This window comes from Malus sylvestris, chromosome 12 (genome assembly GCF_916048215.2).
Source record: "Malus sylvestris chromosome 12, drMalSylv7.2, whole genome shotgun sequence".
Lineage (NCBI taxonomy): Eukaryota > Viridiplantae > Streptophyta > Magnoliopsida > Rosales > Rosaceae > Malus > Malus sylvestris.
In genome coordinates, this window is record NC_062271.1 from 3709367 (window position 1) to 3734552 (window position 25186).

Below are 25186 nucleotides of genomic sequence, written 5' to 3' on the forward strand. Positions count from 1 at the left end.
ATGAAGGAAATTGAGTTCCACCATAAAACTAATTAACAATATGAATACTAGCTCAACTCCTTCTAAGCATATCAAGGTCTCTTACCTTTCCTATATAAGACAACCCTTCACATTTTCATATAAGATGGTGTTATCCACACACCTATTTTTTACTTCCCAAATACCCCTTGTTAATTTCTTTCATTTGGTCCGATTGCCGAAAATTGAGTGGTGGGTATAGAAGATAAAAAAGTGTGTGGATAGCAGTACTTTTTCACATATTATAAAACTAGATTGTGGGCCTTGCCTTAGAATATCACACTTCTATTTGTTGAGAATTCGAGCCGAAAAACTATATAGCGCTATGCAACCTTACTAGCCACTCTGGAACCTTTGCCCCCAAAACCCCAAATCTAAAAGCATCAATGTCGCTGCTCCCTTACTTCGGCTTGGGGCCAGCGATAGCCACTCTCCCCCTTATATCTACAGAATCTGTTTTCATAAACAAGCTTGTATCTGAGACTGATGCAGTGAACCCTGTTGCTAGTAAGTAGCTTTTAAACTTTGAATTCCAGGCTCTGGGTGCCTGTTTTAATCCATATAGTGACTTAACAACTTACAAATTTGAGTTAGATGACTGGGATCTACAAAACCTTGTGGTTGCTTCATGTATACATCTTCATACAACTCCATGCAGAAATGCATTCTTTATATCAAGTTGTTTCAAATCCCACCTATTCATAACAGCTAATGCAATAATAATCCTCACAATTGTATGCTTAACAACTGGACTAAAAGTATTTGAATAGTCAATTCCATGTTCCTGTGAAAAACCTTGGCTACAAGTCTTGCCTTGTATCTTGAAATACTACCCTCAGGGTTCTTTTTCAACTTGTACACCCACTTACTGCCAACTTTGACTTATTTTCAGGAGCAGGTACTAGCGTCCAAGTACCTTGAGCTTGAAGATAATCATACTCTTCTTGTATTGCATTTTTCCAGTGAGACATGGATGTTGCTTTTCTAAAACACGATGGTTCAACTGAATTTGTAATTTCAGAGAGAAAAGAGAACCCTCCAACAAATAGATCTTCATCTGTAACTTGTAAGCTTTGAAGTTCAGGACAAAAAGCTATTAATGCTACATAATTCTTCTTTCTATAGCACCAGTTCTCAACCTTGTTTGAATTACATTGTCTGATATTGCAGTTGAGCCAAGTGAAGACTTATAAGATGAATTAGTTAATGGAAAGACAGGGAGAACTACCTCAAGTTGCGAATTGTGATGGACATGCAACATTGGAGAAATCCCAGTTGATGTACCAGAGTGATGGTGATGGGGACTGTTATGTTGATGTAAATTATAATACCATTGTGGTATGAAGTTGAAGTTGAATTTCCAGCACTTAATTCCTGTGATTCACTTGCTTGAACTGATGTACTATCATGATCATTCTGTACTTCTATATTTTGGCTTGCATAATCATTTCCACCAAAAGATGGCATTTGTATCATAATTGGAACTAAAGAACATTATGAACTGCATTGTTGTGAATCTGTACAATTCTGCATCTTTGTGATTGATTTTACTTTGTATGGAAAGACTTCCTCATTGTGAATAACATGTCTTGATATGATTATCTTACCATTACTGATATTGTAGCAAGCTACTTCCTTATATCCCATCATATATCCAAGAAATACACATTTAATTAACCTTGACTACAGTTTATTTTCATTATATGGTCTTAAAAATGGATAAAATGCAGTACCAAACACTCTTAAATGTTGAATTTCAGGTTCTATTCCAAAGAGTACATGATATGGTGACTTCATGCTTAAATTTCTGCTTGGCATCCTATTAATGAGAAATGCAGCATGTGTGCAAGCATGATATCAGAACTGAGTTGGTAAATTTGTTGCAGTTAACAACGTCACAATAGTTTCAATTACATGTCTATGTTTCATCTCAGCAAGTCCATTTTGTTGGGGAGTATAGGGACAAGATATCATATGACCAATTCCTTTATTCTCTAGAAAATCAATAAATGCCTTACTTAAAAATTCTCCCCCTCCATCAAACTGTAAACACTTGATTGTAGTATTGAGTTGATTCAGAATAAAAACATGAAACTTCACAAATATTTCAAAAGCTTGTGATTTATTATTCATGGGAAATATCCAGAGAAACCTAGAGTATTCATCTACAAAACTAATATAGTATACATATACCTTTGTACAGACACTTTTGGAGATGGTCCCCATATATTAGTATGTATCTTCTCAAATAGAAAAGTAGCTCTAGATTGTTTTACAGGAAAGAGTTTTTTACCACTAATACAAGAAGAACATAAAGATTGTGAACAATCTGCACTAACTGTAACCTTTGACTTCTTTAACATTACAACAAGAACTTCCTTAGATGGATGTCCTAACCCTTGATGCCACACTGAAACTTGAATTTTTTCCCCAGAAAAGCTGAACATCTTCCAAATCTTGCAGCGAATGACTTGGCAAACACATTTATTGGTATTGTAAACAGATCCCCACCATCACTCTTTCCTTGGTAAAGTATTTTCCTTGTTACCAGGTCCTATATAAAGAACACAATATCACAAATAAAGCAGCAACCATTATCCTTGCACATCTTTTTAACAGATAACAAGTTGACAGTAATTTTAGGTACATAAAGCACATTTTTCAATAATATAGCATTATGAGGCACCTATATTGAAGTTGAACCAATATGGGTAACTAATAAACCTGTACCATTCCCAATGGTGATCTTCTCATCACCAGTGTATGGAGTAACATTATTAAGATGGTTTAGATTGGCAGTCATGTGATGAGTAGCCCCTGTGTCAATGATCCAATTATCTTCAGCAGAAAAACCATGTCCATTTTCATTTGAAAACACAGAACCAACAACTTCATTTGATTCAATGTTTGTCTGAGCAGTCATAGCAAGAGAGGGTGGTGGTGGATTACCTTGATACGCATAGTTGTTCATATGGTAGCATTCAAGAGCAATATGCCCTATTTTCCCATAAATTTGGCACATCAAAGGACTAGAACTATGTACATTCCCATTATCCAACCTGTAATAATAGTTTGGTGCAGGGTGCACTCTTCTTGAGCATATCTGACACTCATGTGACACATAAGATTTAAAATTGGTATTTCCAACCCAACTTGACTTAGAGTAACCATTTGAACTCCCATTACCAGATTACCAAAGTAGTTGTTATTACTCCCATTTCCATTTCTATTACTAAACCCTGAAGAAGAATTCTTGAAACTATTATTCCCATTACCAAACTTCTTGAAGTTGTTGTTACCATTTTTGGTATTAAAATTGTTGTTGCCATTCATGTTATTTCCATTTCCCATAAAACCAATACAACCTTGAAAATTATACCCAAATTGATCTCCATTGTATCCTTCTTGCATCCTTTGTGTATTTGAGCTTTCACCATGTTCATAGCCCTGATATCTCTGAGAGTTAGACGCTTCACCTTGTACACACATTGCACCCATAGAACTTGTTAAAGATTGCATCTTGGACTCGGTGTTCCTTTCTGCAACAAGAAGTTGAGCCCTGAATTTTTTTAGAGACAGTTGTATCCCTTGCCAAAATCACTGTCCTAATTATTTCAAAATCTACAGGTAAACCAAATAAAATAGCAATCATCAATTCATTATCTGAGATCTTTTCTCTTGCAGAAGTTAGTTGATCCCTTATATTCTTCAACCCCATAAAAAACTTATCCACATATTTCCTTCATTTTTGGGATGTATGTAATTCAGTCCTTAACTAATTAACTCAAACTATTGAAATTGTTGCAAACATTTCTTGTAAACATGTCCAAGCTTCATGAGATGTCCTGCACCCAATGACATGCTCCATAGCCTCATCAGACAGAGTGGCAATAGGTAGACTTAGCAATGCCATATCTTTCCTCACCTATTCTTTGTAAGCTACAATAATTTCCTTTGTTACATCAATTTCTGTATGAATCACAAACTTGGGTGGACAAGGAGCTTTTCCAAGAAAGAAATCAAACAAATCATATCCCCTTAATACTGACTGGAATTGATATCTCCACTTAACAAAATTATCATTATGTAGCTTTACACTTAACATTCCCAACAACCCTTCAATCTTGACACTTGAATTAGCCATTGTATCAATTTGGCAAGCACAATGAACTTTACTATCAAGAAATATGAGATTGGACACTACAAACAAATTGAATCTTTGCAAGAAACCTTCAAACACTTCTGGTTATCGGCCTTACTGAAGTGAATAAATCAACTTTCGTGAGTAATCGCACCAAGAATTCTTCAAACACTTTTGGCTATCGGCTTTTCTAAAGTAAAAAATATAAAAAGGAAATGGCTTTCGGCCTTTCTATCCCAACAAACACCTCATTGTTCTGTAAACTTCCATAATTTCCAACACTTATGGCTATCAGCCTCAAACAATTATGCAAATTGAAGCAAAAAACTTTCATTGCAACATTCCATCAATCACAAAGAGAGAAATTTTAGAAAAACTGCAAACCTGACAACTTTGCTTTCTCGAATCTGCACCAGAAATGGAACAATCTTGATCGAAGATCTTCACCTCCTTTTAGAGCACAAATAAGCGGAAGTAGGCCACCAACTGACTCGGCAATGATACCATATTAACAAAGTATCAAGAATGCATAAAATACACTATGAACACTATGACCATTTAGAGAGAGAAATGAATAGAGAGAGAGAAGTTTGATTGTAATGATGGTGAATTGATCAATCTTACAGCTATCAGAATACAGTTTATATAGTTATCAAAGTTAGCTTGCAGCCTAAGCTACTGAGCTTAACAAACTCTATCCACAGTCTCAATTGTCTAACTAACTATTGATGAGCTGGAATGATGAGCTGGCATAGGTATATAGTCAACATCGTTACATGAATCCACCTTTATGACTTTGTTTCCATGAAAGAATTGCTCTCCTTGATTGGATAATGTGGCAGTGTCGCTTACCAAGCCCGATCTATGGTAGCTTGATATGGTCTCGCTCAGTAGTGATGATTTTTGTGTGTCTGCATCTATTTTTTATTGCCACAAATTTGTACTGGCGGCGGTCTTATGTTTGTTGTTTGTAGTAGCCGTATATGGGTTTTTCTGATTGCGTTTATTTGAGAAAATTATCCCTACATCAAGGTATTGGTCATTGGAGAAATCACACCCACATAGCACGTGTTGTAATCTTTCTCTTTGGTTAATGAAAATTTCTATCTTTTCTTGTAAAAAAAAGAGACAAAAACTAAACTGTGAATTTGGATGATAAATACTCAACGAATAATTTTTGTGATCAATAGTTAAAATTTACAGTCAACTTTTAAATATGTTTGGTAAAAGAAAATTTCCTACCAAAGATTGTAGTATATATAATAGGGAAGAGGTGTTTATTTCTAGGTTAGTACTCTATCATTAATGTTTATTATTTAACAAATTCTTTTGCATAAAAAGAGAGCGACGCACTTCGAAATGAATACCATATCTTTTATCCAATTTGATGTGTGATAGAATTAAAGAGAGAAGGCAAAGCTAAGTTGCCTTTGATACTTAACATTAGAGTCCTGCTTAATTGTCAGCACATGCATTCCACTTTCCACTACAAAATCGACTTTGGACCCCAATTTTTACCTCAGCTACAAGAAAAGCACCATCCCACTCTCCCATAAATTTCACACCCAATTTGCCTTCACTCTCTTTCCTATCTCTCTCTAGATCTTCTTGTGTATCCTCCTCTCTCTCCCTTCACTCTCTTTCCTATCTCTCTCTAGATCTTCTTGTGTATCCTCCTCTCTCTCTCTCTCTCTCTCTCTCTCTCTCTCTCTCTCTCTCTCTGATCTCATGATCATCTAGATCACTAGATAAATAAGTCTCACAGCTACTGCACTTCATATATAACCGATCTAGCTACACATAACTGAGTTCCAACACTCCTTAGTCTCTTTCAAAATCCATCTCACTTCTTTCTTTCTCCACTAAGCACTGATCACCAGGCCATGAACCTAAAATCTCAACAAGTACTCTCTCTACAGATTCACCATCGAATTTAACCTTCCGTTTCTTATAATTAAAGCAGGTAGTTGGTGATCATAAGAGTTGAAGATGAGAGCAGGAGGTTGCACGCTTCAACAAGGTCTAACCACAGAGGCTGCAAACATATTAAAGCAAGCAGTAACCCTAGCAAGGCATCGTGGCCATGCCCAAGTAACTCCTCTCCATGTTGCAAGCACCATGCTTTCTTCTTCAACAGGCCTGTTGCGAACCGCTTGCCTTCAATCACACTCTCACCCTCTCCAATGCAAAGCCCTTGAGCTTTGCTTCAATGTTGCCCTCAACCGCCTCCCGGCTTCTAATTCTAGCCCCATGTTGGGCTCTCACCCCCAACACCCTTCCATCTCCAACGCCTTGGTTGCAGCTTTCAAGCGTGCTCAAGCTCACCAAAGGCGTGGTTCAATTGAGAACCAGCAGCAGCCCCTCCTAGCTGTGAAAATAGAGTTGGAGCAACTCATAATTTCCATCTTAGATGATCCAAGTGTTAGTAGAGTCATGAGAGAAGCTGGGTTTTCTAGTACCCAAGTGAAAAGCAATGTAGAACAAGCCGTCTCATTAGAAATATGTAATTCCCAAACACCTTCTGTGAGTAGCAAGTCCAAGGAAAGCAATAGTAATCTCCTAGTAGTCAACCCTCATCAGTTTCCTTCAATTGGTAGTCAAATTGGAGTAATCAAAGATAGCAAGCCAGTGCTGCCTTATGATCTAAGTGTTAGGAATGAGGATGTGGCATGTGTTATAGAGAATTTAGTGAACAAAAGAAGGAAAAGTATTGTGGTTGTGGGAGAGTGTCTTGCTAGTGCTGAGGGTGTGGTTAGAGGAGTGATGGAAAAAGTTGAGAGGGGAGATGTTGAGGCTTTGAGAGAGGTGAAATTCAGAAACCTTACTCCCTCCTCTTTTAGACATCTGTCTAGAGTAGAGGTTGAGCAGAAGCTTGGAGAACTTAAAAGCCTTGTGAGAAGCTGTGTGACCAAAGGTGTTATCTTGTATGTTGGAGATCTCAAGTGGACTAGCGAATATAGGGCTAGTAGTTCAAGTGATCAGGGAAGGGGGTATTATTGTCCTGTGGAACACATGATCATGGAGCTTGGGAACTTGCTTTGTGGCATTAGCAATGGAGACCTTCAGAATGGGAGGCTTTGGATTGTGGGAATGGCTACTTTCCAAACTTACATGAGATGTAAGTCTGGCCATCCATCTCTGGAGACTGTTTGGGGTATTCATCCTCTTACAATTCCCTCAGGCAGCCTGAGACTGAGTCTTGTCACTGACAGGTATAAATTTAGCAGCTAACCAATTAGTAAAGTTAATTAAAAACTAACAAAAATTTTGCATACTTTTATTTCATCTCCCTTACTCTCCTTTTTAAAATGTTCATGTATTCTTATAATTTTAAATTTTCGCATCCGTTGATCTTGAGGAAGATGTACAAATTATTCACTAGGTTTCTTTTTTCTTTTTCCCTTTTTGAAATTAATGAACCTCTCTATTCTCTAAGTTACCATGCACCTTTTTCTCATCTTCCTTTTTAATTGGATGGGGAATGGTGAACAAGGAGCACTTCAACATTTATTCAGACTCCTCTTTTAAGTTTTTCACTGTATCTCTTGTTAATTACAGTCTTTAGCAGTACCCATTCTCCTTGAATACTATATGTAGTCAGGTTATTGTTCTTATTAACATCAACTTTACTTGTATTTACAGCCATGATTTACAGAGTGATCAGTCTACAAGTAAGATAGCTGAAACTGGAAGCAACAAGCAAATGCTTGAAGGTGGAGATCAGAAGCAGCTCACTTGTTGCTCAGAATGCTCCGCCAAGTTTGAAGCCGAAGCTCGAAATTTACAACAAAGCAGCAGCATTTGCAACAGTGAATCCACCACTTCAAGCCTTCCTGCATGGCTCCAACAGTACAAAAACGAGAACAAAGCACTAAGCAGTACATTAGATCAGGTTCTAATAATAACATATCTCAACCTCTTCAGTTTATTCGTAATTACCTAGCTACATTTATATGGCCCATCTAGCACTAATACAAGTACTCCAAAACTAACTTTTTCCTTTGCAACTATCTCGTTTTCTTTTTTTGTATACAGAACTCTGTCACAATTTCAGACCTTTGCAAAAAGTGGAACTCCATTTGCGGTTCAATGCACCAACAACATTCCAATAATTCCTCTGAGAAAACCCTCACATTAATCTCTTCACTCTCGCCCTCTTCCTCTACTTCCAACTTTTCATATGAGCAACAACAACAACAAAACCCTAATTTACACCGCCAGCATCAGTCATGGAGGCACCAACATTTCTGGATATCTGGATCTAATTGCAACAAGGCTGTTGATGATCAGCTCAGTTTGAGAATGTACATTCCAGAGAACAATACTAGTCCAAAACAACCACTTTCATCAAATCCCAATTCTACCCCTACTTCAGCCTCATCTAGTGATATTGTCATGGAAACTGATGAGTATATCCAGAGGTTCAAGGAGCTCAATGCCGAAAACCTCAAAATCCTATGCAGCGCATTGGAGAGCAAAGTTCCATGGCAGAAGGATATATTTCCTGAAATTGCAAGCACAATCTTGAAATGTAGGTCTGGCATGGTGAGAAGAAAAGGAAAGAAGATGGGAAGTTACAATGATGGCACAAAAGAGGAAACATGGTTGTTCTTTCAGGGGGTTGATATGGAAGCTAAGTTAAAAGTTGCAAGGGAGTTGGCTAAGCTTGTTTTCGGTTCTCAAACCAACCTCACTTCCATTGCGCTAAGCAGTTTCTCATCGACTCGAGCTGATTCGACTGAGGACTGCAGGAACAAGAGATCGAGAGATGAGCAAAGTTGCAGTTATGTCGAAAGATTTGCGGACGCTGTGTCTTCTAATCCCCATAGGGTGTTTTTAGTCGAAGATGTGGAGCAAGCGGACTACTGCTCTCAAATGGGGTTTAAGAGAGCAATTGAACGAGGACGAATAACCAATTCAAGTGGCGAAGAAGTTGGTCTTGGAGATGCTATCATTATTTTGAGCTGCGAAAGCTTCAGCTCGAGATCAAGAGCTTGCTCTCCTCCTATCAAGCAAAAATTATCAGAAGGGCTAAATGAAGAAGATAATAGGGATATTGCTGCTTTAGAGGAAACAAGCCCTTGTGTGTCTCTCGATTTGAACATTTCCTTTGATGACGATGATAGTTCCGAGTATCAATCGATTGATGACATTGGTCTTCTTGAATCTGTCGATAGGCGCATTGTTTTCAAAATTCAAGAGGTGTGAAAAAATGGAAGGAAGGAACAAAAAATAGTTTGATGGTTTTTTCTTTTGAAGTGTCTGTTTGCTTCTTTCGAAACTTTTTTTTGTTTAGTATGTTTTTAGTTCTTAGGGTTGGAGATTAAAAGATTTTCCTTTTATGTATAACTACATGTACATTATGATCCATGATTTTCCTGTTACAGATTGGTGGTCGGTTTAATTTTCATAATTTTCTTTGTTTTATTTATTTAATTACTTTGTGTGAAGGCATCCTTGAATTTTTACTATCAGGCATGGAATTTCTGCCACGTAACTAGCAATAGGGTTCTTGTGCATGTACCAATCGAGTTTAGAAGAGAGAGTGGAATGCTCTAGATTTGGCCCGTCTATCACAATTGTACATACTATGTTTATGATACCTAGTTATTCCCGTTGCTGAAATATTTGACAATTATGGCAACAATGCTTGAGGATAAGACGACCACTTGTATGATGAACATTTGGATTTGGTATAAGTTGGGGATTTCTAATCCTTGTTAAATAGGTACGGAACAAATTAATAGTATGGTATCAACTAACCAATCTAAGGGTCCGTTTGAGAGTGGTTTGGAAGGGCCGTAATCTCGAAAGCACATTCTATATAATTTATCTTAATTTCTTTTGAGGAGAAGTATATCTATATGAGTAATGCTAGAGAAATTGAATTTGTAAACTAAATGACATAGAAGTTGGTGATTGGATTATTACTCAATCGTCGATAAACATGTTCATTTCTATTATTGACATCTCATTTGGTTTGCTAATTTAGTCTACAAATTTAATCTCCATAACATTACTCTATCTATATACTTCAGAAGTAATTTTCATGCTAATATTAATTAGGAATAACAATTGTATGTCCCCGGCCCCTCTTTATTTTTCTTGAGAAGAAAAATGAAAGACAAAATCTTAAAACATAAGCATCCCTACTCCCTCCCATCCCTCTTGCTTGGAAGAAAGGTGTTCTTCGGAAGAACTTCTTCCTTTATGTAGCTTATCAGAAAGCTAGGTTTCGCGCGTCTCTGCGGTCAGAGGCGCTCATTACGTATGTCTCCTATTGGTCAAGAAGGCCAACATGGGCGCCAACGGCCAGTCGTTAGGTATCGCCTACTCCATCTGTACCATTTCAACCATGGTGGTGAGCTTGTGGAGAAAAAAAGAATAATTAATGAAGTTGGTGTGTACGTAAAAAAGTGTGTTTTACTGTCACACTCACACACATGCATGCTGGGTAAATAAATAGCATTTAAGTGTCGGTCACACACATTGAGCAAAGAAATGTAATTAGATGAAGAACTAGTTAGTTTGTCAAATATATATATATAAGTTGATAACAATTGGGAGTTAGGAGTTGGAGTTGAGCCACACAATGAACTAATAATTTGATATCAAATTCGTCATTTATAAGAGCCGAACTTAAAAATCTCCCGCTCACAAGTAGAAAAAAAAAATTATGTTTAAACCGTAATAGTAATTTGTTCATTTGTTCTCCATTTCCATGTCTAGGTTGCTCTGACTATAATTCCAGATCGACTAGATAAAAAAAAAGTTTAATTTTGTACCCCCAAAACAATTTCACATATATATGCAAATTAAGTGATCATTTTCTAATTGATGAAACGTGACCCACGAAAAGTACATGGCTAGGTTGCTCAAACCAAGCATTAACATTTTCATCATGATGATAATAGTATCAAGTCTAGAGTATCTACTAGCTCTCTGTCTGAGATATAGAAACATGAACTATTGATAAAGCATTATGATGCCAAACATGCTTTGGACTTTATTCTATGTGGTCTTTTGTCACTAGCAAAGCAATTTAAATGTAAATGGCAAATTTACTCCATCTATATGCAGGTATCAATGTGCTGCCAACTGTTGCCACCCTTTCCTTTTTTCTTTTCTTTCTTTTTTTTCCTTTTTCTTTTCTTTTCTTTTCTTTTTTTTTTTTGAAAAAAGGTTCGGTATAACTGTGATTTTTCCACTTTTAAATGTTCAAGGAAAGTTGAGGGATTAAACTGTCAGTGAAGGTTAACAAACATGGAGTTAATCATAAGCATTCCAATAATTGATACTAGAAAGTTAGGGATAGGCCAAATGGGAAGGGTAATTCATGCTGGAAAGTTAGTAAGTTAACAATTCGGTATATTAAGGTGTTTTTAGTGACTATGTTGGAAGCAAATTAAATTAAAACATAGATTACAAAAGCAAGTTTGATTTATAGTTTTTTGACAAGTAATAAAATAATTACACTAAATTGATCTAAAGAACGAGGATTTCAAACTTAACTGAAAATAGAGCCCATGATATATAGTTATAATATACGAAGCAGGAATGTTGGGAACGCACAAAGTAGATTAAGGAATGATTCATAACGTAAGGGATGTGCAAAGGAGAAGCAACTTTTCTTCTTTGGAAGAGAAATTTAAAGTAAAATCTTCCCTAAGAAATATCAAAAGAGCACTACTTTTCATTCATTGTGATTCGTTTTCGTAAAAGAATAACTTTTCTTTCTTTGATTTTCGTAAACCCAACATTCTCATCTTTGGAAAGCATTGGAAAGTTGTGTGGGGAGGGTTCAAGATATATTATCTAAAAAAAAGGTTAAAAAAATAATGGAAATGATTAAGAAAAATATCAATAAGCATCTCCTCTTTAAACTTCAAAGGTGTTTGCTACTTTAGAATCACGAAAAGATCATTATCTTCACAACTTTAAATTAAAACTTAAGCATAAGTAGGGAATTTGTCGCTTATGGCTTTTGAAAAGATTAGGGTTTTTGAGACATACTGCATTATATATGGAGGGAAAATTTAAAGATTGCCAGCTCTCTTTCTCTCATTTGTTTTGAACCATATCCGGCTTAATATTTATTATATTCTCTTTGGCTTTTTACTTATCTTTTGCTACTTTGTTCCATACCTGAAAGGAAGAAGCCTCCATCTTAGACTGCCTTTGAGATTTTCTTTATCCAATTTTTCTTTTACCAGTTTCCCATTTTCCATTTGTCTTCTTTGTCCAACTTTAATCCCACCGCATTTAATTTCAATTTTGGTGCTAAGACATATAGTTTCCTTTTGGTAGTATACATTTACTTCTTTAATTAACATGAATGAAGCACTGAACTGTCTCTCTATGATGTAAATTACTGAACAGTTACTTTGTTGGGCATGACCAAAAATAAAGTTATGAGAACTAGAAAGATTAATGGTGCTGCTATATATTTGAAACGAACCCTAAAAAATATAGTTATGAATTAACTTTGATGTGCCGATCCTCTTTTTTGATAATTGATAATCAAATTTGGGAATTGTTATTGACACTCTAAAATTCTCTTTGTACAGTGCAAACTTTTTATATTAAAAAAAAAACACTTGAGAAAATTGCACAATAAAATTTTTGAAGTGCCAATAACAGTTCTCTTACTTTTCGTTTATAATATCTCAACCTTTTCATTATTATCGACTAATGTGAAACATACCATGACACTTACCTCTCAAATTATTGGCAACCACAGGATAAGAAGAGTTTTACCTTTCAAATTATTTGCTGGGGCATCTACGAATGAAAGTTACAACTACTCTTTTATTTGTTGAATCCTTAAGCCTTAAGTATATAGTTGTTTAGTAAAAAACTCATCGAACCAAATTAAAGATCTTAACTACCCTACACAATTCTCAAACTCTAACCGCTAGGGAGAAAATTAAGAAAAAAATTCTCTAAGTTGCCGACCTCTATCTTGGGCATAGGGTTGGTTAAAATCCCTCTTGGTTCTCCTATCTTCTAACCATCTTCATTTTCTGGTTGAGGTTGTTCATTTGCTCTGATAAAAGAGTATTCATTGGTTGTGATCACTCTTTTACTCTGGTGAAAAGAGTATTCATTAGTTGTGGTCGCTCTCTCGCTCTTTTAAGAATAACCTTTGTAGTGTCTAGTGGTAATTGTTGTTAACAATTGAGGTGATGTTTTTTATACTTCTTGTGGAGGGAGGTTTAATGTTTGTTGGACGGGACTCATCGGAGTTTTGTTTTTTTGTTTTTACTTACAATTGCAAGATCATTAGAGGAAGACACGATTTTTCACTTGTGGTGCCTTTAGAGTTGTTGTACAATGTGTAATTAATTAAGGTTTGGCCCTTGTGATTGTTATCTTTCATTTGGTCCTTCCTAGCTAGGAATTATATAATAATTTTGATTCGTTTGCGATTGTAAAATTGTGGTGTTTCTTCTGATATGTGTAATATCTTAGTCACATTTGACATACCTACCCTGTATATATATCTTCTTGACCATTCTTAACAAATTTTCATTTCTTCTAAAAACGGCCTCAAATATATAAGTTTAGATACTGTTGAACAATTTATCTTCCAATGTTAGGTAGACCAAAATTGCAAACCAAATGATGTGTCACAAATAAGAAATAAGCACGTTAATTTCTTAACTAATAATTCATTTATTTACAACTAAATCATTTGATTTATAAATTTAATTTAAAAAATTTAGTCTACCTAGTATTACTCATTTAATGTAGCATATATTTGTGTACAAGACTCATGCCCTATGTGATGTTAATTAAGCATTCACTTTTTTAGATCGTATACATGATATCCCTGTCAGAAAACACTGAATCATTTAATTAATGGGTTTCCTATTTGGAATCTAATTTCACCCTCAAAAGCAGGAAGCAAGATAAAGTAGTATCTTTAGTTAACAAATAAATAACAAATCCTAATTTATAGCAGAAAGTGGGTGTCCCTTTTGAAAAACAAAGTTTTCTCTTTAACACTCCTTGTGGCTGCCATTTAACCCTTCCTTACTGTGCGAACTTTGATCGTCTGCGCAATGCATCTTTTTGTACGGCACAAATGGTTCAACCTTTTTTTCCCACTGTTTAGAGCCTATGAAAAGTGACCAATTCGATAATATTGATTATATTTGTATCATGCCATTGAAAAACACATGGAGCGCATTTTGGGTTCATTCCCTATGCCAAGGACAAGGAGTAGGCCAAGTTGAGGATCACATTGATTTGAATAGTTTGACTGCAAAAAGTACACGAAATGCCTTTCTCAAATGGCTAGATTGCGTTTCATTGTGCGGAGTTTGAATATTTTCAGGTATTTATTTAGTGTTTATGTGATTTGATGAGTTCATTTGTAATGAAGTGCATTGTGCGTAGTTTGAATATTTTCAGGTATTTATTTAATGTTTATGTGATTTAAGTTCATTTGTAATGAAGTGAATGAGATCGAAACTTCTTATGAATTGATAAGGCTTTGGTACCATATTGGACACTAAGCGACTGAAAACCGAACCCTATCGGAGATGGACCTAAAATTCGTATCAAGCTTACAATTTTTATACAAACATCAGGCTTATATATGTTACTGTGGCTGCCACCCATTGGTACAATATGTAACTTGCGCAAATAAAAACATAAAGCTGCCATTGACACCTTAGTGCAACAGAGAAAATGTGTTCATGCTTTACTGAGAAAGAGAGAACTATATTATACTGGGACATTGATTAAAAATGTTCACGCTTTGATTGAGACGACTGGATGAATTAAGTTTAAACATTTGTGCTCTTATATTTCTAATGAAAAACCTTATTCATTTTTTTCCCAAGTTTTTCTTTTTCCTTCAAGACTGCAAATACTATGACACTACTTCAAGTTAAAATTCAAAAGAAATCATTTTACAATTTCTGCGTAGTCTGACGTGAGTGGCGATGCATGTTTCATGCATGGCTTGTGAAGGACTGATAGTTGACGTGAGTTTAGGAGGTTGGACGGCCCAAACACTTTTTGATTAGTTTCTGGGGTTGAATTAAAAATTGGGTTTGGTCTGAGCCCAAACTTATTTTATTATCCTTAAGCTTGGTTTTAAACTTTAAAACTTAACCCTTTAACTCATGTATATTAACATTAAAAGAGGAACTGCTATTAATACTCTGAGAAAAACTATTATTCTCTATAGTGAAAATGATTAAAGGAGAAAACAATGCATGCATAATGATTTTCCGCTCTTTAGAATTCATGGTACTGCTGTTAAAATTAAGCAAAAAATAATAAGGTTGTATAAATGTTTTAATTTGAAAATGTAAACATTGAATGGGATGACAATGGTGGATTAGATCGAAAGAGAGCACTGAGGGGAAGGGTTACAATATATTGTTATCAAAAGCGAAGTACTCTTCTGCTTGAGTATCCAATCATCCTCCTTACACTAAATTAAAAAAGAAACTGAGTTCTAAATTGATAGATGATGACTGTTGTTCAAATTCGTTCTCACAGACCTTACACGCACTGTAAAGTGGCAGTAGAGGGCCAACTGAGAGGGCCTAATGAACTTCAGTTTATTAGCCTTGTAGAATAAGAGACATACTGATTAAGGCACATCATTGTTAGCTTTTTTTAAGGCAATAAAGCTTTTTCTTACCCTACTCGATTTCTTTTTCCTGTCTAAGAGCCAATATAGGTTTAGCAAACCTTTTGTAACCACCATAGGGCATAGTTTGAACAATACCTCCACCCAACTTTTTGGAAACTCTAATCATATATTTTTCTCAATACTACATGATGTGATAAGTAATACATACAACCAACAAGGAATTAAATTATTACTACATGATATATGTACATAATGTTGGAAAATAGGATCTCACATTTGTCATATGATAAAATAATATACAGTTAATATATGATAGTTTCTGTCCTTATATCACTGAGACATTTTGTGATAAAACTCAACATCTAGTAATAGATGGTTAGGTTGAGACAATATTGGTGATGTTGGTGGTAGACCGTGTTAGCCCAACAAAGTTTGTCATGGTATCGCAGGTTATTCTCTCGACACATCCTAGGCTCCAATTACTGGGCTCGAACTTACTTCCTAATACTAACTGATAACTGGGCCTTAGAAAAGTTGTGCGTTGACTCTTAGTGACGAAGTATTGAATACCAACTAATTAAGTCATGCTTTAGCTCTAGTAGAATGACTTGACCGGTTCCTGATGTGGAAATTGATTTTATTGTGACTCCTTGTGGGGCCACTCGTGAAGATGCGTGTTGGAGAATAGGATATCATATCGGTAGTATGACAAATAATATACAATTAATATATGAGAGGCTTCACCTCTAATATCACCGAGACTTTTTGTGATAAAACTCAACACCTACGAATAGGTTATTAAGTTGAGACAATATAGGTAATGTTGGTGGTGGACCATCATATGATTTTATTTTATTTATCTAAAGAATGATAGTTGACAAAGCTATTCAATCGAGAGTAGTGCTACACTTACCATTTATTTCTACTATTTTCTATAAATGAGGTAGAGCTCACTAACACATGTGTGTCCCTTCTCTATTAGAGAGATGATACAAATAGATAGTAAGAATAACATTTTTGATTAATCGATGGCCGGCCTAAAACTTAGCCACAAATTTTCCTCATCTGGAGAAATTTGGCTACGAGAAAAGACCACACTACACTTTGATAAAAAGTACAAAGCTAAATAACCAAATTGTACATCAATTTTAAGAAAATGGCTTAATCAATCTGGTTCCTTTTTTATCCACATAACGAAGTTAGTAATCTTGAGCACAAGCTTTGATGTTCTGCGAACCAATGTGTATTCAAATATGGTGAAAAATTGGTCTGACTTGCTATTATTATTGTTTGTTAGTTAATTGTAGTTCCTCATCAAACTTTAAGCAATATAATTGACAATTCAAGAGTAATTCAACACAAAATACAAAATTTGTAAAAGAATTTAGTGATACTCACTCACTCAATTTCCATCTTGTTACATGAATTTTCAGTTCAAATCTGAAATTAATCAAGAAAAGAAGCTGAGCCGGCAAAATTAACATTGGAACAATAATGTTACATTGCAGCCTTAATTTCCTTGCACCGAATATCGACCAAGTAGGGTTTTGATTTTGAAAAAACCAATCAAACCAAAGACGAGGTACAAGTGATACAAAGGTCCCTCTAAAACTGTAATTTGAGACCCACAAAAAGAGAAAGACCGTTGTTGGCATCTAGAAAAGACAAAGGGGGCTAAGCATGGAGACAAAGTTTCCACACTGAGCTTGAGAGGTTGAGAGGGCTTTCGCAGACTTTAAGAAAAGGGGGAAGCTATCAGAATCAGATGGCCTCTTTTCCATAAGGTCACTGTCCATTATTCCAATTCCTATTTCCCTCCCTCCTCTTTTCTTTCCCCTATGAGTGAATATTTTTGCATGAAAGTAAGGGAAATCTCGGATCCAAAAGACCATCGATCTATACATAGATATAGATAATAGATCGGACCAGACCAATGTGTGGTCATTGTATTGATCATCACTCAATCCATAGTCCCTTTGTGCTTTTGTGCTTTTGTGCTTTTTTAGGGTTTTATCATTTGAAAGTGATGAGATTGAGGGATCCAAGGAGAAGGGTACTTTCATTCATGTGCTGCTGTTTCTGTTATGGTGAAGAAAGGAGGGGGGCTACCACTTCCATGGTACTATGACCAATTGACTATGCATGCTGCCTTGTAGTTTTTTTTTTTTTTTTTTAAGGGTAATTTATTTTTGTTTTTGGTGGGGTGGTCTTTCATGGAAGACTCGGTCAAAAAGAGATGGCCAAGCACACGCGAATAAACCAGAGAATGTGGGTGCATGATGATTAGATTTTGGAGACGATGAATGATGATGCTTTTGATGATTGTTAGGTCGTTTTCCAAAAGCATATAGTTCTTACAACTACTACATCTCTCCGCATACTTTCTGTAAGAATACTACTGTTTGAATACACGTATAGCACACAATGATTTTGAAAACAAAATCAGTAAGTTAATTATTGATCTTCCATTGATCAAGAATGTAGATTTTTGAAAAATATCATCATCATCCAATAAAATATTAAACTAAACTTGGTAAATGTAAAAAATATATATGACAATATTTGTGAATTTCTTATATATTCATTAATCTCCAAAGTGGAATATATATAGGAGTTGCAATTGGTATTACATGTGCACTTCATCAATGTGGAATAATAGACTACTATTTACACTTTAACTAATATCTAACTCGCAACACTCCCCCTCAAGTTGGAGCAAAGATGTCACGCATGCCCAACTTGTCAAGTGAGTTGGAAAACACACTTCCAACATCCAATTTTTCCTTGATGAAATGTCGATCAATCTCCACATGTTTTGTTTGATCATGTTGCACTGGATTATGAGCAATCTCAATAGCAACCTTGTTATCACAATGGAGTTTCATAGCACCCTTGGGTTTAAATCCAAGATCTCTCAACAATTTTTTCAACCACAACAACTCACATACACTATGAGACATACCACAAAACTCAGCTTTAGCACTTGACCTAGCCACCACTTTTTGTTTCTTGCTTCTCCAAGTAACTAGATTACCACCCACAAACGTAAAGCATCCAGATGTAGATTGTGGATCAGTGATAGAATCTGCCCAATCTGTATATGTATACCCTTCGACATTTAAATGACCATTCTTGGAGAAAACCAAGCCTTTGCCAAGAGCAATCTTCAAGTATCTCAAAATACGAATTACTGCATCCATATGAGCTTCACTATGTGAGTGCATAAACTGACTTACCACACTAGCTACATAAGCAATGTCAGGGCGAGTGTGAGACAAATAAATTAATCTCTCTACAAGCCTATGATACCGTTCCTTATGAGTAGGAACTTGATTTGGAAATAAGCCCAGACAATGATTTTGCTCAATCGGAGTATCAACAGGTTTGCAATCTAACATACTTGTTTCAGCTAACAAATCAAGAACATAGTTCCGTTGAGACAAAAAAATACCATGCTTGGATCATGTAACCTCAATTCCATGAAAATACTTTAATTCACCCAATTTTTTCATCTCAAATTTAGTAGCTAGGTACTTTTGAAGGCGTTGTATCTCCTTCTGATCATCACCAGTTACTATCATGTCATCAACATAAATAATCAATGCAGTTAGCTTACCATTTTGTCGCTTTAGAAACAAAGTATGATCTGAATGACTTTGGACATACCCAAACTTCTTCATTGAACTTGTAAACCCAAACCACGCTATAGGAGATTGTTTTAAACCATACAAAGACTTTCACAACCTGCATACAACACCTTTTCCAGGAGATGTTCCGATACCAGGTGGGAGATCCATATAAACTTCCTCCTTGAGATCACCATGAAGGAAAGCATTCTTAACATCAACTGCAACAGAGGCCAATCATGGTTTGTTGCTAAGGACAGAAGAACCCGCACAATATTAAGTTTGGCAACAGGAGAAAAGTCTCTTGATAGTCCACCCCAAAGGTTTAAGTATAACCCTTAGCAACTAATCTGGCTTTATACCGGTCAATAGAACAATCTACTTTGTGCTTAATAATGAACACCCATCCACATCCAACAGTTTTCATCCCGTTTAGTAAGGGAACCAAATCCCAAGTAGAATTCTTTTCCAAAGCTTCCATCTCAACTCTCATGACATTAACCCACTTAGGGTCAGACAAAGCATCGTGCAATTTGTTGGAATTGATACACTAGATAGTTGACATATGTAAGATGCATATGGTTTGGACAAGCGATAAGTATGTTAACAAACCAACTGTATGGAAGAAACTTAGAGAAGAAGATATCAAACACAGAGAAATAGAGAGAGAAAGTAGAGAGGGAAAAAATAATCTTGTTATATTTTTTCTTCTGTTTATGACAACACTAATCTCTTATAAATACAACACACCTTATGACTAACATTCACAACCCCAATACAATAATGACACATGGCATAGCTATATCCTAACATTCCTCCTCAAGCTTATGCTTGGAAGAACCAAGCATAAGATTGTTACAATGTGAGCTAAACATAGGATAACATAAGCCCTTAGTAAAGATGTCAGCATGCTGCTATGAGGATGCAACAAACTGCAAGATAATGGAACCTTGTTGAACACGTTCTCGAACGAAATGACAATCAATTTCAATATGTTTAGCTTTAGAATGTAAGACCGGATTTGTTGCTAGTGCCATAGAAGAAATATTGTCACAGTGTAGAAGAGGAAAGTCTGAACAGGGAAGATGCAAGTCCTTGAGTATTTGTTGTAACCAAACCACCTCAGCAGTTGTTGTCGCCATAGCACGATACTCAGCCTTGGTAGATGAACGACTAACCATGTGCTGCTTCTTAGAACTCCAAGATACAGGATTATTGCCTAGGAATACTACAAAACCTATGGTGGATCTCCTGTCATTAGGATCCCCAGCCCAATCAGCATCCTTATATGCTTTAAGATCCATATTTCTAGGTTGAAAACACAAGCCAAGATTCATGGACCCTCGAAGGTACCGCAAGATCCGTTTAACAGCAATGAAATGACTGTCCAGAGGTGAGTGCATGAATTGACAAAATTGATTGACCTAGTATGCAATATCCGGTCGTGTAAATGTCAAATATTGGAGAGCACCAACAATGCTGCGATAGAGACCTGGATCATGGAAAAAAGGACTACCATGATTCATCAGCTTTTGATTTGGATGACAATGAGTTGTACACGGTTTGCAATCCAGCATGTTTGTCTTAGTAAGAAAATCAGTAACATACTTGGTTTGATGCACTAGGAAACCTGTAGGTCGATAATCAATCTGAAGACCAAGGAAATAGTGTAAAATCCCGAGGTCCTTCATATCAAATTCAGCTGTTAATTGATCTATGACAGCTTGAACTTGAGTATCATAATCACCACTGAGAATTATATCATCAACATATAATAACAGTACAATAATAGACGGACCATTCTGCTTCACATATAACGATGAATCATCATATGAGGATTTAAAACCCAAGGTAAGAAGAAACCTGGAAAATCTGTCATTCCAAGCTCGAGAAGCTTGTTTAAGGCCATAGAGAGACCGGTTCAATTTGCACACAAACTCAGGATGAGCAGGATCAATGAAGCCTTGTGGCTGAGACATATACACCTCTTCATCAAGAAAACCATGAAGAAAAGCGTTCTTGACATCTAACTGTTTTAATTTCCAACGCTTTGTAGCAGCTAGGGACAACAGAAGTCTCACTGTGGTTGGCTTGACGACAGGACTGAAAGTTTCATGATAGTCAAGACCGGCTTCTTGGGAAAAACCCTTGGCCACAAACCTGGCCTTGTATCGAGCAACTGAACCATCCGGATTACTTTTGATCTTATAGATCCATTTACAACCAACCAAGTTCTTGTTAGGTGGAAGAGGAACTAATCTCCAGGTTTTCTGCTTCACAAAAGCTGCCATTTCATCGTCCATAGCTTGTATCCACTCAGGGGACTGAACAACAACCTTGAAAGACTGTGGCTCAGTGATAGAAGAAGATTGTACCTGAGCAAGAAGAGCATTCTTTTTTAATATGCCAGATTTCGACCTTGTTTGCATTGGATGTGTATTGATTTGAGACACTGGAACATGATGCAGTGCTTGAACTTGAGAAGTAGTAACATCAGGATTAATAGCAGCATGCTCCACAGACTGTGAAACTGTGGCCTCAGTAGGTAAGCATTGAGAAGAGACAAGATCACCAGGTATGGAGGAAGATGAGAGTAACAGAAGGAGAATATGTGGTATGGGAAGAAGAATAAGGAAATGGACTATGGGGAAAAGGAATGGGAATAAAAGATGGATGTTGAAATGTATTTGGATGAGGTATAATCGACAGTGCCAATGATGGTGAACTAGAAACAGAACCTGGTAAGCTAGGAAATGTATCTTCATCAAACACAACATGCCTAGAAACAATTAGTTTATGGTCTCGGATAGCATAGCAAATATATCCTTTGTACTGAGCTGCATAACCTTAAAATATGCACTGTGTAGTTTTTGGTTCCAACTTGTTGTGTCTATAGGGTTTTAAAATAGGGTAACATGCACATCCAAAGACTCTTAAATGATCAAGCCTAGAAGGAGAGTGATATAACTTTTCAAATGGAGAATGCATATGTAAAACAGGTGTAGGCATTCGATTGATAAGAAAGGTGGATGTGGCACAAGCATGAAACCAAAACTGTGAAGGAAGAGAAGCTTTTTGTAGTAAAGTAAGGGCAATTTCAACTATGTGACGATTTTTTCTCTCAACCAACCCATTTTGTTCAGGAGTATAGGGACAAAACTTTTGATGCAATATACCTATGGTTCTAAGAAACTTTTGAAACATAGATCCAACAAACTCTCCACCACCATCACTTTGTAAGACTTTGATAGTAACAGAAAATGAATTTTGAATGAAAGCATGAAACTGAATAAAGGTTTCACAAACTGCAGCTTTATTCATGAATGGAAAAATCCATGTATATCTTGTACATTCATCGATGAAAGACACATAGTACCTATAACCCTTTATAGACATGATAGGTGTAGGGCCCCACACATCTGTGTGAATGACTTCAAATGGTACATTGGACTTAGATGTTGCTAATGGGAATGGTAATTTGGTAAACTTGCCTTGTAAGCAAGAGGTACATGGTTGAGGAACAGAATGACAATGAAAAGAAATATCTGCCTTAGTAAGAGCAGATTGAACTACATAATTGGTTGGATGACCCAATCTGCAATGCCACAGGGTAGTATTAACTTTCTGGCCAAGATAAGCAGCAGGTTTGATCTGTGGTTGTTTGAGCAAAGGAAGTGGGTAAACAGCATTGTTACTCAGTCATTGAAAGAGAACCTTGTTGGTGACCTTGTCCTGTATGCACACAGAAAACTCATCAACAATGCATCGACAATTATAGTCCTTACAGAATTGATGCATGGAAAGTAAATGTTGAGATAATTGTGGAACATGAAGCACTGTTTTTAACTGAAGTTTATGAGAATGAGTAATAAGAGAAGACTGTCCAATATGTGAAATGTGTAAACCTTCACCATTAGCCCCAGTTACAGTTTTAGTGGATGGATATGGGGTAGGAGCTTGTAGACAGGACAAATCAGAGGTCATATGATTGGTAGCACTAGAATCAAGCAGCCAATACTCTTGCGGAGGTGCAGAAGGTGAAAAGTTGGTTCTTGCAGTGAAAGCAACGGGAGATGTAGCTTGTTGTGACATGTTCTGATGCTGCACATATGGTGGATGCATTTGTTAAACCAGAGCAGGAGCTTGAAATTGTTGAGACTGATATTGTTGAACAGGAGCAGGAGCCTGAAACTGGTGAGACTGATACATAGGCAAAGACATGGGCATAGGAGAAGTACCCATGTCGAAACATGTAGCTACAGTGTGACCAACCCTATTGCAGATTTGGCACCCATTCTGAAAACAATGGAGTGCAGAGTGTCCCTTTTTATCACAAATTTGACAGACCAACATAGGATTATAAGGTTGTGGAGTTTGAAAACTAGATTGTGGTTGAGACTGAGCATTGGTTTGAACAGACCCCTGATAACCTGAGTGAAATTTCTTCCCTTTTCCTTTGTACTTGAATTTTTGCCCCCTGAAATTATTATAAATGCCAGATCCTGCTTGGGACACAAATGCATAAGGACCATGTGGAGCTTGAAGAGAGAGTGACTGAAACTGTGGAAGTTGAGGTAGTTGATGCACCGGAGCCATGTTAGGCATTTGAGCTAGTTGGGGCATTTGAGGAACATGACAGAATGATGAGCCAATATCATAGTTACCTGCACTAGATTTGGTACCAGATGACCCTCCAAACTCATGTATGGAACCAGACCTATTAGCATACATTGCAGCCATTAGAGGTTGTTTGAGACTTTCTTCAAGTGTTGCTTCTTCTCCCTTCAACTGAGACGTAAGCTCTTACAGGGACACAAGATTTTCTCTTCCTCGAATAACAGCCTTAATAGTGTTGTATTCAGTTGGTAAGCTTCTGAGAGCAACTATGACAATATCTTCATCGGGAATAGCAACACCCACTGCAGCTAACTGGTCTCTACAATCTTTGATGCGTTGAAGATAAATATCAATAGATTCAGCCCCTTTCTTAATATTCTGCAGATCAATTTTCATCTGGACAATACTTGTTCTAGTCATACTCGAGAACCTCTCTTTCAAGTTAATCCACATTTCCTTGGAGCTTTGACACCCAATGACACTCGATAGGGCAGCAGGAGACAAAGTAGCAGTGATAAGAGTCATCAAGGCTTTATCATAAATCTTCCAAACTTTATAGGCATCAGTTATGACAGCACGATTAATCACAGGGCCATCTTTAGTAGTCATATATTTCTCAGGACAGGGGATAGAGCCATCAAGAACTCCCATAATACCATTACCTTCTAACAGTAAATCGAGTTAAAAATTCCATGTTATATAGTTAGAAACATCTAACTTGACTGTGATTGTATTGCCAACACTTGGTATTAGGGAAGAAATGGGAGACTGTGTAAGAGTTAATTGGGCTGTGGTCACCATGTTTAATCAAGAAACAACAATCTTTACAGTAATATAGAAGTAATCAAGGGCTGCTTAATCACCACATAACAATCCGTGCGTCAATCAGAAGTAATCAAGAACCAACGATTAACAGAAATCTCCAACTCAATTCAATTCTGAAGAGCAACAAGAAATTTAACAAAATCACCACACGAATCTGAACAAGACGATAAGGAATTCGACCAATACTTCCAGCTAAGACGACGATCAACAACGACAACTACTGCACGAAGAGCAACCGACGTCGACTAACCCATGCAAGAAAACTCTAAAATTCTAAGGTTGCAGAAACCAAGATTCACCAAAGACCACGAAATAACGACTAATCGACTTCCAGCGAACAAGCGA

General features: G+C 36.5%; 1 protein-coding gene and 1 pseudogene across 1 annotated transcript; one reads left to right on the plus strand and one right to left on the minus strand.

The window, feature by feature from the left end:
- The first annotated feature begins 5795 nt into the window (after window positions 1-5795).
- Window positions 5796-9543, plus strand: LOC126592748 (protein SMAX1-LIKE 3-like). The gene is made up of 3 exons (XM_050258523.1): window positions 5796-7371; window positions 7802-8051; window positions 8195-9543. The coding sequence occupies exons 1-3, from the start codon at window positions 6149-6151 to the stop codon at window positions 9365-9367; spliced, it is 2646 nt and encodes an 881-aa protein (XP_050114480.1). The 5' UTR covers window positions 5796-6148; the 3' UTR covers window positions 9368-9543.
- A 13312-nt stretch (window positions 9544-22855) lies between these two features.
- LOC126592749 (uncharacterized) lies at window positions 22856-24139 on the minus strand (annotated as a pseudogene).
- Between the last annotated feature and the right edge of the window lie 1047 nt (window positions 24140-25186).

Excerpts from the sequence above, each read along its gene's own strand:
- LOC126592748 (XM_050258523.1), top strand. The coding sequence starts at position 6,149 with ATGAGAGCAGGAGGTTGCACGCTTCAACAAGGTCTAACCACAGAGGCT. Across the intron at positions 7,372-7,801 it reads CTGAGTCTTGTCACTGACAG|CCATGATTTACAGAGTGATC; the intron begins GTATAAATTTAG and ends TTGTATTTACAG. Across the intron at positions 8,052-8,194 it reads TAAGCAGTACATTAGATCAG|AACTCTGTCACAATTTCAGA; the intron begins GTTCTAATAATA and ends TTTTGTATACAG.